Below are 18,444 nucleotides of genomic sequence, written 5' to 3' on the forward strand. Positions count from 1 at the left end.
ACACGGCTCTGGAGTCCAGACAGTGTTTCTAGGTATCCAATTCACTGCATAGAAAGATGAATAAACACCAGTAACAGACTTTCAGAGGAAAAAATAGGTCAGGAGAACTACATGAACAAGGGTAGTCAGTGCCAGTTTGACCAAGCAAACAGTCAAAGCAGTTGTTTCCTTTAAATCTCCAGATGTTATCTGTCCTACTCCAGAAACTTCACTTTTTTGGAAACACTGAGTTATGAACTCTTTCTGAGTTTCATCAGAAAGAAGGCTTATATTGTTCATCACAGCAAGACTGTTACTGTCTTCAGCTGGTACTTCTAGTCAAAGATCATCTTCTGAGTCTCTCTTCCTTTTTCTTTCTGTTTGTTAGCGAGCAAGTACTGCTATTTGTTATATTTGTTATATTTGTTTTGGTTATTGGTCACAGTAAGAATTTTTTTTGTTATTATTATCTTACATTATTATATTATCTTATTCTTTTGTTATTATCTTAGTTCTACAACTACTGCTCCTTATACCTTGTCCACCATCCTGTAGCAGCAACCAATTTCTTTAATTACGGGCATTTGAGGCCATGTGTCCTAAAAACTTCAGCAGTTTCCAGAAATCATAAGCAGTGAAGGCATGGTCTGTTTCCCATCTTAAACAGAAGGACAGGGAGAACTCTTCAGTCCCACCTTCTCTGAAATTTGGCCCACTATTTTTACTGTTGGCATCCTTCAGGATGAATGCAGCTAAACAACTACATAATTGTGCACTGCTAGCATGAATAATTTGTTTGTTAAAATATACTGACTTTACAAGATTTCTTTAGCTTGCAGGTTCACAACCAGCAGCATTTTGTGCTAATGGTCTGTCAACTTGAATTCCTAAAAGGAAATCATGTCTGATGGTTTTAGAGTTCTTTCAGAAGATTATCACAGAAGTAATAAGCCTAGAATAGATAGAGGTTGGGTTTTTTATTCTTTTCAGTCCTCATACAGTGATGTGAGTGTATGAATATTTCTCTTACCTTGGACTGAACATGAGTCTTTAATTTGGGTATTTCCACACTACTTCCATCTGTATAGTGGATGAATATACAAGGGGCACTTCTGTGCTCTTATTATAGTAAAAACTCTTTCATCATTGTTCTCATAATTGAGATAATTGGTTTTAACAATTTAATATGAACAGAAGTGCCTAATCATCATTGTTACTGAGAATAATTATAAATTTAATTCTATTATGTAGTCTCATAGCAATAGCTCAGTGAAAAAAGAATGTTCTTCACATTCAAATAGAACAGAAAGTTGGGCTATAATTAGATTTGTGTTATAAGGTGGATCTGAATATATGGCGGAAATGTTGAAAGAACTATTAACTGTTTATGTGGTTATAAGTTGAGTGTATTTTCTTAAATTTCATTTTATTCTTTGGTAGCTATGCAGCATTATAATTGAAGCAAAAAGAAATGTTGCCAAGAACCAGAGGAGAAATTTAATGTTGATGTTCAGTTTTTACAAACAAAAGTCAAGACCAAAAAAATCGAACAACAATAAAAAATAATCAAAAACGTACCAAATATCCCAATAGAGTGAAACTGTTACCAAAAAACCAAAAAAAACAATGTATTAATTTTGTTCAGAATGGCCTACATACTACTGGTTTGTCTTACAATAAAATAGGCAAAAAATTAAATATTGCATTAAATTAATAAATTAAAATAAATTTAATATTAAATATATTTCTCATGTTTACAGACAACAGTTGTACTTCAAAGGGAATTGTTGTAACTCATCTAAAGAAAAATATCTTTAAAGTACTGAACATATTTGGATTCATCAGTTATATGATAAGTATTTTGTTGAAAAAATTTTCAGCGAAAAATGATTCAGTCAGTAAATGATTGCTCATAAAACTCTGCTTGAGTGCACTGACTTATGGAAGTAAAAATTCTAGGAAAATACACTAATTAATATTCAAGAGGGGGAGAATTTCACTGAAGAGGAAATTATCAGGTGGTTCAGATAAGGGTATTGTGGGTTTTTGCATGGAATATCTGCTGTTGAACTAATTACCTAAATGGACCTAGAAAGAATTTTGTGTGATTTATTATATTTTATGCAATAGCCTTGTTGTTGTATGTCAACCATTTTAGTGTAAATTACCTGATGAGAACCAAGAAATAGCATTTTAACTACTGAGGTTATAACAGAGTGAATGAATATTTTTGTTCTGCACCATTGCTTAGTTTTGTTTTATTTACCCTGATTGATATAGGTTGCCTTGCACCAACAAAGTTCAGAATCCCTCTAGAAATGGTTTTCTAAATGCTGTTGGAATAGCAGGTTTTATACGGATGCTATACCAAAGGCAAATTAATCAACACAAAAAGTCTTTCACACAATACTGAATTAAAAACTAGTCCTTAATAATTATAAAACTATTTATTATAATATCAGAATTTGCAAGGTATTATTTGTGTGTTTTAGTTTGGTCTTATCACTTGCACTTTTTGTTTGCCATAGACTGCTTTAAATGTCTTTTACTCAAGTGGCCTTTAATCTAAGAAAAGATTCAAATGGTACAAATCAATATGGTTAATGAACTATACCATTTTCTATAAACAAAGTGCCTGTTTTACTTAATTATCCTGTGGAAAAGAGCTGCAGACAGCTAGAAAAGTCTGTAGCATGAAGCTGTGACTCAGTACACCCCTGTCACACTTTCTGTTCCCAGCTCTCTCAGCAGGATTAGCTGGGAGTACAGCTGTCATATCTGACTGTAATGTCATATTTGGTGGGGTATTAGTCAATCAAATATAAAGTGCAAGTTAAAATAATCTAACAGGTGACAGAACACCTTTATAAAGATTGAGATATGTATTTTGCAAAATTTTTATTCTATCTGTAGACCTACAGAAATGGAAGAAACTCAGTAGCTGCATTGCATCCCTCCCTTGCAGTATTCCTGAAGTATATTTTCCCATGGGTTTTGTTGCAAATTTTTGGGGGTTTTGTTCATTGTTTAGGTTGAGGTTTGTTGGTTTATTTGTTTCTTGTTTTTAAATAACTAAACACTGGTTAGAAACTAACAGCCTTTTGTTCTCCCACTGAAGAACATTGGGTTGTTTTTCCAGCAGTTTTCTTCCAGGAGTTTTGCCTCACTTCCACTGCTTCTCTCCCAGAGCTGCTCTCTAGAGGTCGCTTGACTTGCAAATAGCAAAACCTTTTTTTGGGACAGTGCTTTATCTCCCAACCCTATTAGAATATATCAGTCTCCCCTACATGCCCTTTCTTGCAGACAGAGCCATTTCACTTGATCATGTCTGGAGCTCCACAGGCTTCTTTTTCTCCCCAAAACAGAACATTGTTGCGAGGTAGTTGTCTGTTTTCTCAAAAACTTTGAAGCCTCCTTGTCTCAAAGCATGGAGTTGGAAAGACTGGGGGCTCTTGCCCTAATCAGCCTTTTGGGATTCCCAGACTCCTCCCTGTAGAGCAGAATTTGGAAAGCTGAGACCTGCAGGAGGTCCCTAGGCTGGGTGTCCATGGGTGATCCTTCTGGTGGGGCTGGAAACCCTCTGGCTGCCGTGGGGCCACTGCCTGAGCACACCAGGGTTTGTTTTGGGTGGGTATTGAAAGATGAGCTGATGGCTCAGGGAGAGCTCCTTTCTCTTTAGTTGTTCTTAGGGCACAAAATTTCTGTCACCTTTAGCGGTGATTTTCCACTGTGACAAATCTCCCTGATTTGTATTAGGCATTTATTATTGTAACAGTCTCATTTCTTAAATCATATATATATAGCCATAACATAAATTCCCAGTTAGGTACTGGATAAAAACAGAATGAGGAGTTCAGCATTTTCCTTCCTTTGTCATGTTTTCCGTATTCAGGTTTTTGCACTGATTCATGTAACTTCTGCTAAACAATATTTATTCATAACTGCTCACTGAAAAAAAAGTAAATATGAGCACCTATTTTTTCCTGAGAAAACATTTGTGTAAATTTAAATATATATTTTTAAATCTATAGCATGGATACAGAATATTACATCTCTAGCAGAATATTTTTTCTGTTCTAACATTCAAATTTCATGCATAAAAGAGTACTGGATTGAGAGTCTGGAATTTCACTAGCACATGACATTGATTCCATGTGTAACTGGACTAATTACAGGAATAAATTAATAAAGAGCATAAAACCAGAAGTATTTATGCATGTCTAATTGTTCCATGTGGGTTTAATCTCATTTTATAAAACACCTTATTGTCATACAAGTCCTGCAGTAAGACATTTGTAGTTTCCAATAGATGCAGAATCCTACAAGTATAGCAATCTTTCTTTACTAGCACTGCAGTATGTTAAGATTGTTTTTATTATGTTCACTGCAATGCTAAAAAGAACAAAGTATTAGAAATTAATCACTGTAATTATGTGGTCAATGCATTACCTATTTAAATTCATGTTTGGAAGCTACTTTGCTGAGAAACTCCTACGGGAAATCCTGATATACACTATTTTGTTTTATGATCAGGGCTAAAATAAAGCTGCTTCACTGAAAATTATATGGAAAGCTTTCCAGGGGAAAAGACAATGCCAGGTTCATCCTCCATGAGAAAGATCAGGTAGCGTTTTTGTGAATTGTTTCGCCCACATGCAAATGCATGTTAAAGCTGCGAAACTCTTGACAAAGTGTTTAAAGGCTTTTCCAAAAATACAGTGGTTTGGTTGAATTGCTTTTGACAGTGGTTTCCAAGCTTCCATGTTTGAGCATAGGCTAGTACAGACCCATCTAGCCTAGAGATTATGTGGGGTACCTTGCAGAGACTGACTCTAAGTGGTTGGTAAAATGTCACAGTATTGTGAGCTCTGCTCAGATCCAACTTACACAGTCAAAGCATCATAAAGGTTCCTTCAGCCCCAGGCACTCAGACTTGTATCTCAAAGAACAGTGAGGTCCAGGAGAAAGGGACTCCTTGAGCACATCCCTGACGCCTTGAAAGGACTGAGGATGGAATCCTGGGGCTATAAGTTAACTCATCTCAGGTGCCATCACTGACTGTGACTTTAAGGCTTTACAGTTCTCCTTCAGCTCTCCCAGATTTCTTTTTCCCTTCACTCAGTTGCAGAGTGTGTTTTTCACAGTGGTGTGGCCCTTGGGAGGCATTCCCATGCCCTCCTCTTCATCTTCATGAGGTCAAGTCTGTGCTCTTCCAGGCATACAGCAATAGACAGCAGTGACCTGGCTTCATTCCCTTTCTTGCATTCCAAAACCTGTCCTGACTTTCACATAACTCATGTACCGCTTTTCAGGCTCCTTGGTTCCTCCTTATAATTCTTTTAAGTCATCCCCCTACAGAAGCTGACTTTCTGTTTTGTGATGCTGTGGCTGTGCTTCTCTAGACCTTGAGAAAGCTGGGAGGTCTGTCTGTGCCACCCTTCCCATTCCTCCACAGAATTTTTGAAAGTTAGAGATAGTTGATATGTTCTTAGAAATTAGATTGGAATTTCAAGGAACCTGTTTCTGAGATTGTGCCCATGCATTTTTATTTCCATTACACTTATGCTTTCTGATAGGTTTCTGTCCTTTCGTACTTTTTTTTTTTGCTTCTGGCTTTTTTCTCTCTTGTACAATATGTATTTTTCCAAATGTTGCTTTTCCAAATGCTGCTTCCAACAGCATATTTTATTATACTGACAAGAACAGCAACACCTCTGTAGATTGTCCTACAGCAAAGGCATGACAGAATAAATGATTATAAATAAGTAATCTTACACAATTTCTGTGTTTCCAGTCCTTCAGTTCCTCTCTCCAAGGGACAAGTGTCCTGGCAAACTTTTGCCTCATATGGTATTTTAGACCCAAACCAGATGCTGACAGAAGAGATGTGATTGCTGCCATTTGAACCCAAATCCCATGGGTATGATAGAATGGCCGCTGGAAGCCATCAAGCATTGATAGACCCCACGTTGCTGGAACTTTGTTAAGTTTTGGGGGTTCAGATATTTATTCTACATGTTCAAACTGCTGCTGGGAGGAGTTACTTTTTTTTAGCCACAGAATTCTGGTACTACATATGTCTTGTAGAAAGATACAAAGCAGCAGTTTGGATGGATTAAACTCTCCATATATCAGTTTCCATGTATACCCTATGTATAAAGTAGGAGTAAAAAATTCTATTTATTCTCTGTTTTTTTGGTGTAATTTATACTGACACTCTTTGGCACAGAAAGTTCAGTTGAAGGCTTTGCTACCACTTCAGATGTGTTCTCACAAAAAGCCACACTGGCTCATGGTGGAGAGCAGCTCTTTGCTGCATCACATTTTCTTTCTTTTATGCACATATTCATGGCTTCTGCATCTGGAAGGATGTCTGACAACACGTGTCATCTGCATGTCATGTTCTGTGTTTGCAAGTCCCTATCTCACACTGCTCACAGGAGCTTCTGGTGCATGTGTTTAAGCTCAGGGCCATTTAAGCACACGGGGCTACATAAGGATGCAGCCCTATAATGCACTTAGAGATGTATTCCCAAATGTCCAAGGGTAAAATTAGTGCAAAAGATTAGCACACAGACCAAGGGAAGATGTGCAAGGAGAAAACCCAGGGGATGGATAAGTTTGTAGTGGTGTTTTCTTATTAATTTGTAAATCTTTTGGAGGTCAGCATTGCTATAGATGTTTTTGAAAGGAATATATCTGTAAATATGGTTTTGGTTGTTTACACATCTTATGAATATGCTTAAAACTGAGGAAGGACTTACATAATCTTACACAGTGTATATGGGTCTTGCCTACAAAGCTGAATGGTAATACCAGCACCCTTGAGGACCTAGAGGCAGAAACTGGTAAGAGCAGAATGTTGCAAGTTGTACAGTTCTTCAAACTGTAATAATAATTATTTCAAAACTGAAATGATTCTGCAATTAGATATATGTCTAATGTATAACATTAACTGAATTATGTAGCTGATCAACAAGTAAAATCCAGGTTTAATTCTCTAAAAATAGAAATACTTCTATGGAAATATCAGATGGGAATGAAGGAAGCCAAAGATCATAAATTGAGATTTTCAGCTACTAGACAGCTGCTCCCTGGGGGTTGCTGCTATATGCCAGTGCTGTACAAAATAGTCCACTGCCTAAGTGTCACAAATATGGTATTCAAATGCAATTTTTATTATGGAGGTCAGAGTCCCTGGCTGACGGGAGAAAAAGACCTGGCCAGAAGTGCCAGCTAAGGGAACATATTAAATAAGCATCAATGACAAGTGTACTCATAGGGAAGTAAAAGTTTTGTCTTTTTTGTTGCTGAAATAAAGTGGGTAATAATTATAAAAAAATAGGAACTAGTCTCTTTGGAGCCATCTTTCCAACTGATAAGATCTAAAAGTATTTTGCAGTATCTCTGAATTTTCAGAATTTCAAGGATTTTAGTAGAAACAATCATTCTTATTTTGAATAAACAGTCAGTCATGGGATGTTCTGGAAGATGTTGTGTGGATTTGCTGCTCTGTTACCTCCTTGTCATCCCTGAAAAGAATGTCAAACAGGAGATGTGATGGCATGAAAGAAAGAAGTGCCACTTCTCTCAAATGTGATTTTGACAGATCTGTTTCAGAAGGCCCTGCAGAGCAGTGCTAGTCATGGAGGGTGTGCATCACGAGGCTTGTTCATCTCTGCTGATGGGACTTTACTAAAACCACTGTCTTGTTGGACCCTGTTTCAGGTGGGATTCCCTTTGTCCTCACTGGAGAGCTTTTCCAGCAGTCACAGAGGCCAGCTGCATTCATGATAGCTGGGACAGTCAACTGGCTCTGCAACTTCGCAGTGGGACTGCTCTTCCCCTTCATCCAGGTACTCAGCATCCCTGGTAATTGACATGCTGTGATATCACTGCTGTAAACAATTCCCTTGAGGTTTTGAAAACCTGACCTAGTCCATGGGGCAGCCCCAGCTCATCCAGCAAACGGATGCTTCTGTGTGGTTTAATAGGTTTTTCTTCCAGAAGATGAGGAGTGACTGTTTTGGTAGCATTAGGTCCTCCCTTCTGGCCCAGCTGGCCAGGCACTTCTGGTTCTACCACCTGCCCCCATGGCAGCTGGGCAGGGACAGAGAACAAAATCCCAAATCTAGGGGTATTTACTCAGAATACTTTTATTTAGGTAAGTATTTTGGTTGGGGTTTTTTTTGTTTGTTTTTTTTGGGGGGGGGTTTGGTTTTGGGTTTCTTCTTTTTGTTGTTGTTGTTGTTGTGGAGTTTTGGGGTTTTTTTGGGGGGGTATCTCTTTTGTTCTGTTGGGGTTTTTTTGTTTGTTTGTTTGTTTTGATTTTTTTTTAATTATCCAGACACATTTCTTCAAAATTGTAGTTTCTGCCTCCTGCATAAAACCGGGGATAACCCCAAGTTCTGCTTAGCTGTCAGATTTGAATTAATGCAACTCATGACAATCCCTACTTGTTCTGCTAATGCTACCTGACAGATCACGTGGTGAAAACTGCTTTAAAAGACCCTCAGTAAATTCAAATTAAAAGGCAAATTGCATTTTATAATTTTCCACATGCATATTAAAGCTTTTTGAGTGATTTAGTATGCATCCATATGAAGTTTGCTGTAGCCTTGGGGAATTCATCATTATGTGTCATAAAAATATCCAGTTGTGTGATTAGAAAATTATCCAGTTTAGTTTTAATGAGGATAAATTTTATTTCCAGCTTGAAGGGTTTTTTTTGGGATTTTTTCTTCTTTTAAAGAAAAGAGAAATAAAAAGAGAAAAAGCTTAGAGTTTGTACCTAAAGATGAAAGCAATGTTACTCAGACTTTGATTTTTAAAGCTTTTTCACAAGATCAAACTAGAACATCTCCTCTTTCCCAAGCTTTAACTTTTTTCCTATTTCAGTCAACCTTATTCTCGAAATTCAGTTTATGAGTCACCACTTTCTTCACATAGAGGCAATATCTTCTTAGCTCATTTTATAAACCTTAACCAGGAAAAAAAATCTTTAAGGTACCTTCACAGGATGCATGCATAATCCTGTCTGTGTATTTAAATACTAACCTGATTGCTTGAGAAACAGCAGCAATTTTTTTGATCCTTGGTGTGCTTCTACAAAATTATTCCAAACATTTGGGAAACAAATCTGTTAAGTTTAGGGTTACTAAAAAAATCAACCAGTAGTTAGTTTTCCAAATGTCACCAATTAACTAATTTGAATGACTAGATTTTTGCCCTTCAACCATCTGTAGATAAATATAATCAAAGAGTGGCTTGAGTCATACATTAAAATATATGGATGAGATTGAAAATCTAGTATACAAATAAATTTTTGACAAATTTAAAAAAGAAATTGGATGTGGCTTCTCTTCCAGGTCTCATCACTACCTATTTGAGGTGCTGAAATGTGAACGGGGACACAGTAAATCAGAAATTAGAATGTATATGTGTGGAAATGGGTGCAATGAGCTGAAGCAGGCACAGGGAACAACAAACCAGCAGAAAAGTATAATCTAAAAGGCCAAAAACTCCTGGTGCAGTAGGATAGGCTTCTTGTGTTAAAGATATATTTTTCATTAGCAATAAGTTTGCAGGAATAGACTTCAGTAATCCAGTGGTGTAGCAGGACCTTAAATTCCATGTTATCTAGAAAAAGTTTCTGTTTACTTTTTGTAATGTGCTGTGCAAATACAAAGAATTACTAAACATCAATAATTACAAAATAATTTCCCAACATGCTATTTTCACTACGTGCTGATGCATTTTTATTTAATATTTCAGGTTGTGCTATTAGATTGTTATGAGGCACTTAAAGACTACATGTTAAATTAGTGATATACTGTAGGAAAATGTACCAGATTTATCCAGAAGTTTTCTGTCGTAATAATTTCTCTTTCTAGAAAACTGTGCAGAATCTTTTTTTTGATGTCAAAGTCACACTGTATATTCAGTACATATTCAAGAAATATTTAAATTCTTATGTATTTTATATTTTTAATTTTCAAGAACAGCTCATCTTCAGACTTTCCTCCTAATACAAAAGTTTCCAATAACTGGGGAATGCAGAGGAATATCCCATTGTGATTAGGGAACTGCTATATGGAAAACTGATTTGACTCTTAACTGGGGTTTGACCAAAATAATCTGCTTGGATCTGTGATCCAGAAGGAGCTCAGTATCATATGGGATAAAGGTGCTACAAGCCTTGAAGCCTTAGTTTAGATTGCCTATTAGTACAATGCCAAGAGCTGCATGTGTGTTTATTTTCCTCCTTTCAGAAACTAATTTATTTGTGCCTGTGAAGTAGTACTTCTGAGTCATTACACTGGATTCTGGAGGTTCTCTTTTACTTCTACTTTATTTCTTCCTTAGTTTTACACTAGAGATTTTCATTCTCAAGATTCATTTACTCAGCAAGATTGTCTTTTGGTTGTGATTATTTCCTTACTGTGTAATAGTATCCCTTGACTTTTTCTATTACTCAGCACAAGGATTTCAATAACAGGTGTGTGCAGAAAGTTATGCATAGTCTCCCTGAGCCAAGGTGTTTTAAAGTTCTTCAAATACATTGGATGTTTCATGTAATGACAGTGTCCCTGTGTTAGGGGAAAAGTTAATGGTTACAGTTCCCCTCAAAGATGAGAAAATGAAATATGTGCTATCAGAGGGTTAGATGTGCTTGTCTTAATTAGAAGCAGCCCACTTCAGAGATACAATATAAGGATGTTACACTTTTTTGAAGAGATAGTGTTGTGTGAAGGTCATGGTTGAAATTGCAGTTCATGTCTAAAAATGTCTCTATTTTTTACTTAGGAATTATGTTTCATGAGCATTATACTTCAGTCCTTCTTCATTGTCCTGCACTTTCAGCAGAACCTTAAATTATGTCTGGAACAGAAGAAGGACAAAGGGGAAAGGACACAAGTCCTTATCCATTTGTTTCACTGCATTATATCAATTTGAAGCAAAGTGAAGTCAAACGTCTACATGAATAACAGTTTTTCTGCTGATCAATTTTGTAAGACATTGAACCATTATCACTTGACCTCAGCGCTTCAAAAGCCAGTTTGACCCACATCACATGACACTAATCTTCATGGCAACTTCCAAATGCAAGGAGCCTTTGCTAGTGTCAGGGGTTGTGACTTTGCAAGTTGAGAATTTAGAGTCACGTTTGGCATTTGCTGGGAAGAGCCAAAAGGTTTTTTTTAAATATTAATGTGTTACGTTTGTTAAATTAATTCAGATTTTTTTTTCATTTGCTCATTTATTTTGCTGTATCTCCCCTAGAATATATGTTTTCCTGTTTCCAGTATCACAGTCCTGCTTAGAATCTAATTTTTGCTACAGGGTGTGTTAAGTCAGTAAGCAACCACTGTTAAATAGCACATAATGGTCCTCTCAACTACTTTTAGATTCCTCCAGAATATGGTGCTCACAGCATGCAAGCTATTTACAGGAAGACTGTTCTCAGCTAGATTGCTTCAAAAGTAGCAAATTGTGCAGGTTTTTTAATTAAAACAAGAATTCTGGTCATTTCAATGTTAGCTTTTTATTTGTTTCAGTTTACTTTTTAGCCTTAAAAAATGAGCTCTTTTCCTCATTCATTTTGGGCACCTAAAGTCAGTTCATGATGCTAAAAATTGAGTATTCTTTACTATTGTATTTAAAGTGAGATGGGGGAAATGCCTGTACATTCTCTCTAATGTGTATGGCAGCCCCCCACAATCTGGGGATAGGTTTGTTCACCTCTTTGCTTATGAAAATGTGGCAAAGCTGCAGCTGCTTATTCATACATGTTGCTTATGCAGCTCTATTTCATCCTCAAAGTCAGGACTGATTGCTTGCCATGCCTGGGATCTGATTTGGGGGAATTACCTGAGTACTTCAACTTTGATTCTTTTTTGTGGTAGTTGCATGTGTGTCTTCGGTAAATAATTTCTTGGTTTTCTTTTTTTTTTTCCCACAAATACAAAGCCTTGATCATTTGCAGAAAAGACAAAAAATGAGTAATTCAGGATTCAGTTTTCCAGAATTTGTAGAAATGCTGTTTTTCAAATGGCCTCATTAGAAAGCTGATATTAATATAGAAGGTGATGAATTTTAAAGTTTATGCTTAAGTATTAAATATCCTGTATAGCAATAGCCCTCACCAGCCTCAAAAAATCCAATGTAAATCCTGCTTGGGAGAGGTTTTAATGGTTTGCTGACCTAGTAGGTGCTGCCCTCAGGAGATTGCATCAATAAGTGTGTCTGCTGTTCTTTTGCTCACCCCATACACCTGATAGGGCAGGTGTCCCTCAGTGACCCCGGAGAGCCTGGCCCTTCAAGGATCCTCACTGTGTATCTGCCCTTGATAAGGAATGGATATCTACCAGGAGACAGCAGTGTTGCTATTTAGGGATCCACCTGAAGCTCTGCTCACCTTTGAACCTTGGGTGTTCTTGCAGGAGGTTATGCTAAGGGAATGCTAAGGGAGAACAGCTGCAAAGCACAGGCTGTTGTAGAGCTTTGTTCTGACCTCCTTCTGACCTTTGGGTTTGTAACCCTGCAGGTAAAAGCCTGGCTTCAGGTATTGCTAAGGAAGCGTTCCCAGCTCTGGCAAGGCTGCCTGGGGGTGGGGGAGGAGAAGCAGCTTTGTTCTGCAAAGGTGCATTGTGTTCCGAGCCTGAGCGGTACATGCAGGCAGAGTGAAGAGAGCAGCACGGGGGGATGTGTCAGTGGGACATGGATGGGGCTGCCCTGGAGCTTCCTGCGTGCCCAGGGCTGCTGCTGCTGCTGCTGCTTGGAGCAGAGGGTGAGGCAGTAACCTGTCCTTACGTGAAGAAATGCAGAGCTACAGAAACCACACACTTGTCTTGAATTTTTTCTCTATTTGCTTAGAACTTCCATTCAGAATTTATTTGCTTTTACTTCTTCCTCTGACATTCCCTTCCTCTTTTAGCTGCCCCTTCCAGCTGTTCAGAGGTGGTATGTTTTGCTAAATTGAATACTTGTATGCACCAGAAGAGTCAAGCTACTCTTCTGGTGGACACAAGTATTCAATTTTTTGACCACAGAGGCTTCTACTCCATGTAGCAGGTGAAATACTGTCACAAAGCATAGAAAAAAGATTTACCTTTCAAATTTTATCCTATATATTGTAATTATTCTTGTATCATTGACAATGCACATGTCAGTGAAGAATCTTGAGACCATCCATGTCTCTAGGCTCAAATACCCAGAGCTGCAGAGAATCCGTGCTTTGTCACCAAAGACTTTAATTAAAGTTCTTCCTCAGCCTTTTACTCCCACCCCAGCCCAGGATAAGCAATATTCTGTGGTTTTACTTCTACAGTAGCAGCAGCAGGCTCACCTCTGGCAGCTTGGAAGGAGTAAAACAACAGAGAAACTACAGGTTAGTTAGGAGACTATGGTGATTACAAATAGTCAGTGAGGTCCACAGGTTTCATGGAGATAATATAAATAATATCCAATATAAATAAAAGAAAGTATACTAATCTCATGGAACAAAGATCCTGTTTCCTGGCAGATCAATCAGTACCTTTTCTGTAGTAGCCATTGTTCAATAACTCAGCATTTACTGCAGTTCACCATAGTATCTCACCTTCTAGGTTCCCTGATGGGCACATCAGATATTTTTGGGCCAATCTATTGCTTGATCCACCCTCAAATCTTTCCTCCAGCACCAGGCAATTAAAAATACATCAGAAACAGATAAAAATAAATTAAACATCTGGGCTGAACTGTATCCCTCCTATGTCCCACTAAAGGTTTTTACTGAGTTGGGATTTGTGATTTAACATTTTTCTCCCCCTTCACCCTGTATTTCTGTCTTACAACCTTTATCAGTGTGCAGTGCATATAGAGGGTTTCATGTTTATAATGAGTAATTTAATTAGTATGTGATGTTCTGTGTCAAATGCAGGTTTGGGTGATGTAAATTGAACTCTGGATGACTTATAAAAGGTTTATGGATGAGTGGTTTTCTTTGCTGTGAGTGTAAATAATAACCAGCTTTAAGAAAATATTATAACTCAAGAATGGCTGGTGATGAAAAGGCTTTTTGTGGATACCCTGCAGTGTTCCTTCTGTCTGGGAATTATGGACCTGTTGGACAAATCCTGCAGGATGCAATAAACCCTACAAAACCCACTTGTAGGATTTATAACAAAATTTAATTTTTAGCTTACTCTCTGTGAAACTTCAGTTGGAGGTCCTTGAGGGCTGCTTCTTAAGGGATTGCAGAAATTAAGAAGAGTATGATTATTACAAATAAATATAAATACTTAGGTAAAATAATTGCAAATAAAACATGCACTCATGAGTGTTTAGCTCAATTAGAAGAGGTTTACTTAGATATGAATCAAAGATAATAAGCACTAATTTATTTAGCTCATGGACAGCAAAGAAATCAAGAGGAATTAGAAAGGGGGCACAAAGTTGTGTCTGCACCACCAAAAGACACATTTATTACAATTTATTACAATTGATTGCCATGTTTATTTATATGGGGTATCAAAGGTTCACTTTCATCATGGAGAATATTTAATTCAGTGAAATTTTAAAAAGTGAGAAACATGATTCTGGGTTGAAATTCTGCCATTCAGCTGAAGAGCAATTACAAATGCAGAAGATGCAGATGTAAAATTTCAATTCTTAGCATGACAGGATGATTTATGAGGCACTGCAAAATTATTTTCCCCTGTCTGCTATATCCTTTTGCTTCTGCCTCTGTACAAGCTATTTGTTCTATTAAGTTCTATTTGTTACATGCCAGAATATCCCCCCCCCCACCCATGTTATCCTTGTTGTTTGGCTTCTGATTGTCAGCTTGCTCAGGACTTCATGCTTCTAGGATTTAATGAAAAAGCATTGGTGATCTCTAGAGTCCATAGATTATATCATAGAATGCACTTGCTGGCTTTTCCTGTTACAGGCAGGATTTGAAGCACTGAACTAGGTAATGAATTATCCACAGAAACAGAGAACATTGTGACTAGGCAGGCTGGAAATCAGTCATGGTATTAAAAAGCAGCTGCAGGAAAGGGTTTGTTCCATTTTTTCTTTCTCGTTCCACGCAGGAATTAATGTTCTTCTTGCACACCACACATGATGCATAATGAGCAAGTGAAACATAAGAATAGTGCCAAGAATTGCATACACCTTGAGCACCCAAAGCAGGGAGTTAAACCAGCCTGGAGTGTAGGACTTGTGTGACTAACGAGGCATGATAAGAGTCTGTTACAAAAATGTGTAAAATGAAGGTTACTGGCTCTGTCTTACTTGTTTCTGTTACATACCTTTAATGGCATCTATAAGTATGTGTGTTGAGGAAGACAGGTCTGCTTCTTCTGTCCTGAGTGGTTTTCCCAGGGTTAACCTCAGCCTTGTAGCACCTGAGGTGATGTGTGAGTTTGGCTCTCCTTGGATTTGTTGTTCATGACTCGACACGAGGCACCACAGTAATGTCACCTTATTTTTGGAGTTGGAGATACACTTTCTGGCTTAATTCAGCCTTGTTAATAAAAGCAATTAGAAAAATACGGGTAAATTGGATGTTTGAGAGTGTAAATCAATAGAAGAAGTAGGGAGGTTTCCTCAAATGTTGCAAGTGGCTTCTGTGGAGCCATAATATCAAACCTGTTCCAAGTTCAACAAAGCTCAGATTGCAATATGGTATTTATCAAATGTTTTTTCACAACTGTACTGCTGAAACGTAACTGGTAGCTGCTAAATGATCTAATAATCACCAGGCAAGAAATAGTTATGTTTCAGTGAACTACAACTCCTACTGGCTGGTTGGAGCCTTTATAATCAATTTATAAATGAACTTCTTTACATCTACTCTCTTTGGTTTTGCAGTGAAGTAAAATCCATAGCATTCAAATATGGTCTGTACTTTGCATTCCCTTAACTAACTCTTACACTTTCTAGCATGAAAAGAAATGCATTTTATGGACTTTTTTTCCTGCTGCGAACTCCCGTAACCACAAGAGTGATAACAAATGTGTGCTATTTGGGGTTTTTCCTCATTTATTTTGCAAATCTCAAAGCCTGTAACTGCTGTGGTGAAGATGCCCCTGGCTATGGCAGTTTTTCCATGGGTTTTGTAGAGGTGTGCAGCCCTGCTGAAGCGGGTCTCAGTTCCTGTACCTGGGACTGGGAGGTGGTGTGCAGAACCACCCAGTGAAACATCTGCCTCATTTCCAGGAACCCCAGGGCAGTGCCAGGCTCAGCTGAGCACAGTGCAGGATTCCTGCTCTTCCCCAGCTCAGTCTGGTGTCTCCCAGCACTGCCCAGATTGCAGCTCTCTGTGGCTGTGCCAGTCACCTGCTTTGCTGTCGACAGGCCACAGGCAGTGTTGGAAGAACCAAAATTTCATGCATTTTTATGAACATCTCAGCACTCCAACTAGCAATGAGTGCCACTACTGTACTTGGCTAAAAATTGCTCCATACACCCCATTTTTCCTTTCAAACCATTCCTGCCTTTCTTCTGAATTTTTTCTCTTTTGTAATGACTATCTCCTCTGTTTTCTGTTCACAGGCTGGTTTACAGACCTACTGCTTCCTAGTGTTCGCTGGCGTCTGCTTTGCAGGAGCAGCCTACCTGTTCTTTGTCCTGCCTGAAACAAAAAATAAGACATTTCATGAGATCAGCCAAGCATTTGCCAAAAGGAATAAAGTACCTTTAGAAATGCAAGAGATGAACCATTACCCAGGGGAGAGGAAACCAAGTGAAGAACAAGAATCAAACTTCACATCTCCAGTGGACAATGGGGAAACCATAAAAAGGATTGTGTAAACCCAGGATGTTCTTTCAGGGGATGGGGGAGAGAGTGCTCTTTTCATTTATAGCAGTGCACAACTTGTATATTTTATGAACATCATGAACTACTTCTCCTTTGAAAATGTTCTAAGTGAGTATGGGTGAATTCATTAGCAGCTGGGGTAACAGTTGAGACAATGAGGGGTGGGAGGAGAGGCAACTGATAAAATAAATGAGATGGAGATTCCTTGGCACCTGTGAAGCAAGTGCTGTGGTGAGTGGGATGGGGAATATAGACTTGGAGATGTGAAGTGGCAGTGGGGAGCCAGGGTGTTGAGCAGCAGCTGGCTGAGCACCCCTAAGTGCTCACGGGGAGGTGGGCATGCTCTCTGCAAGAGGAGGAGGAGGCAGAGAAAAGGGAAGAGATCCCAGTGGGGGTCTGCTGAGAAGCAAACCTGGAATGGCACCAGAATTAGTTTCTCCATGTTTCCCAAGATGTCACTCAAACTCCCCATGAGAACTGACATGACACTTCCCTGACCTCCCATTCCTTTTCTAACTATTTTACCTTTAACTTGCATTGTTTGAACATCTCCCACCTTCCCACAAATGGGCAGCTCTGGGTCCTGATGAGTTTCCTTGTCTCACTTGCAAATCCTGATTCACTAGTAATAGAGTTTGTAAAAATCGTGCTCAACAAGAGTTGTCTCCAGTTTCTGGGTTTGCTGGCACTGCATTTCTCTGAATATATATATTTACATAATTTTAATTTTTAAACTTAAAAGGTTTAATATGAAAGGAAAACAAAACCTCATGGGGAAGTGAGAGAACTCTGATGGTATGTGTAGGGCATAGTATTGAAACAAAAATTCAAACATGAAGTGTTCCAAGGGTTAGGGGTTTTAGGTTTTTTTGTTTGTTTGTTGCTTTTCTTTTCAAATTCCTTTTAAAGCAAGTCTTAGGAGCCCAAATTTCCCTGAGACCTCACAACTTAGTTCTTAACACTCAGATCTCTGCACAGGAATTTAGGCCCCTATTTCTTAAACACTAATTTTTATTCAGGCATTAGATTCTGAAGCACCAGGCCTAGCTCTTATTAACAAGTTTCTGAGCTATCTAAAGTTTTGTAAAACTGCTTGATTTCATGAGAGTAAGATGCAGCCACCAATTAATGGGATTTTTTTCTTAATGAACATCATCTTTACAGTTTGTAATTTTGATAAGTTTTTCTTGATCCCTCTAGGTACCTGGATGTTGATATAAAAAGAATTTTTAAATTAAATAGCTGTTTTATAGGAAAAGTCAGGAAGTCTTTGAGCTGCTCTCAGTTAGGAGTAAGACACAAGAAGAAAGTGCAGCATGTAGGTAGAATCAACTGCTTCCACAAGTTATATTTATTATTCTAGAAATTCATGAATTTGGAGCATTTTTGCAAGAAAATTTGCATATATATTCATATATGTCTGCATATATGAATATATATGTATATATACTCCAAGTATAGATGCATATTAATATTCAATGGCTTAATATTAGTGCCTTTAAGGTGAAAGAGGGTAGATAGAGATTGGATATTAGGAAGAAATTCTTTACTGTGAGGCACTGGAAGAGGTTGCCCAAAGAAGCTGTGGCTGCCCCATCCCTGGAATTGTTCAAGTCCAGATTGGATGGGGCTTTGAGCAATCTGGTCTAGTGGAAAGT

General features: G+C 38.1%; 1 protein-coding gene across 1 annotated transcript in view; it reads left to right on the forward strand.

Moving 5' to 3' along the window:
* SLC2A9 (solute carrier family 2 member 9) overlaps positions 1–16,779 on the forward strand; it is a gene marked incomplete at its 5' end in the record, with an annotated part of 47,694 nt that extends 30,915 nt beyond the window's left edge. Inside the window, 2 exons of the mRNA XM_005428063.1 lie at positions 7,708–7,835; positions 16,522–16,779. Coding sequence (XP_005428120.1) covers positions 7,708–7,835; positions 16,522–16,779 — 386 coding nt within the window. The remainder of the gene's footprint in view (positions 1–7,707; positions 7,836–16,521) is intronic.
* Between the last annotated feature and the right edge of the window lie 1,665 nt (positions 16,780–18,444).

Source organism: Geospiza fortis, unplaced genomic scaffold (genome assembly GCF_000277835.1).
Source record: "Geospiza fortis unplaced genomic scaffold, GeoFor_1.0 scaffold666, whole genome shotgun sequence".
Classification (NCBI taxonomy): Eukaryota; Metazoa; Chordata; class Aves; order Passeriformes; family Thraupidae; genus Geospiza; species Geospiza fortis.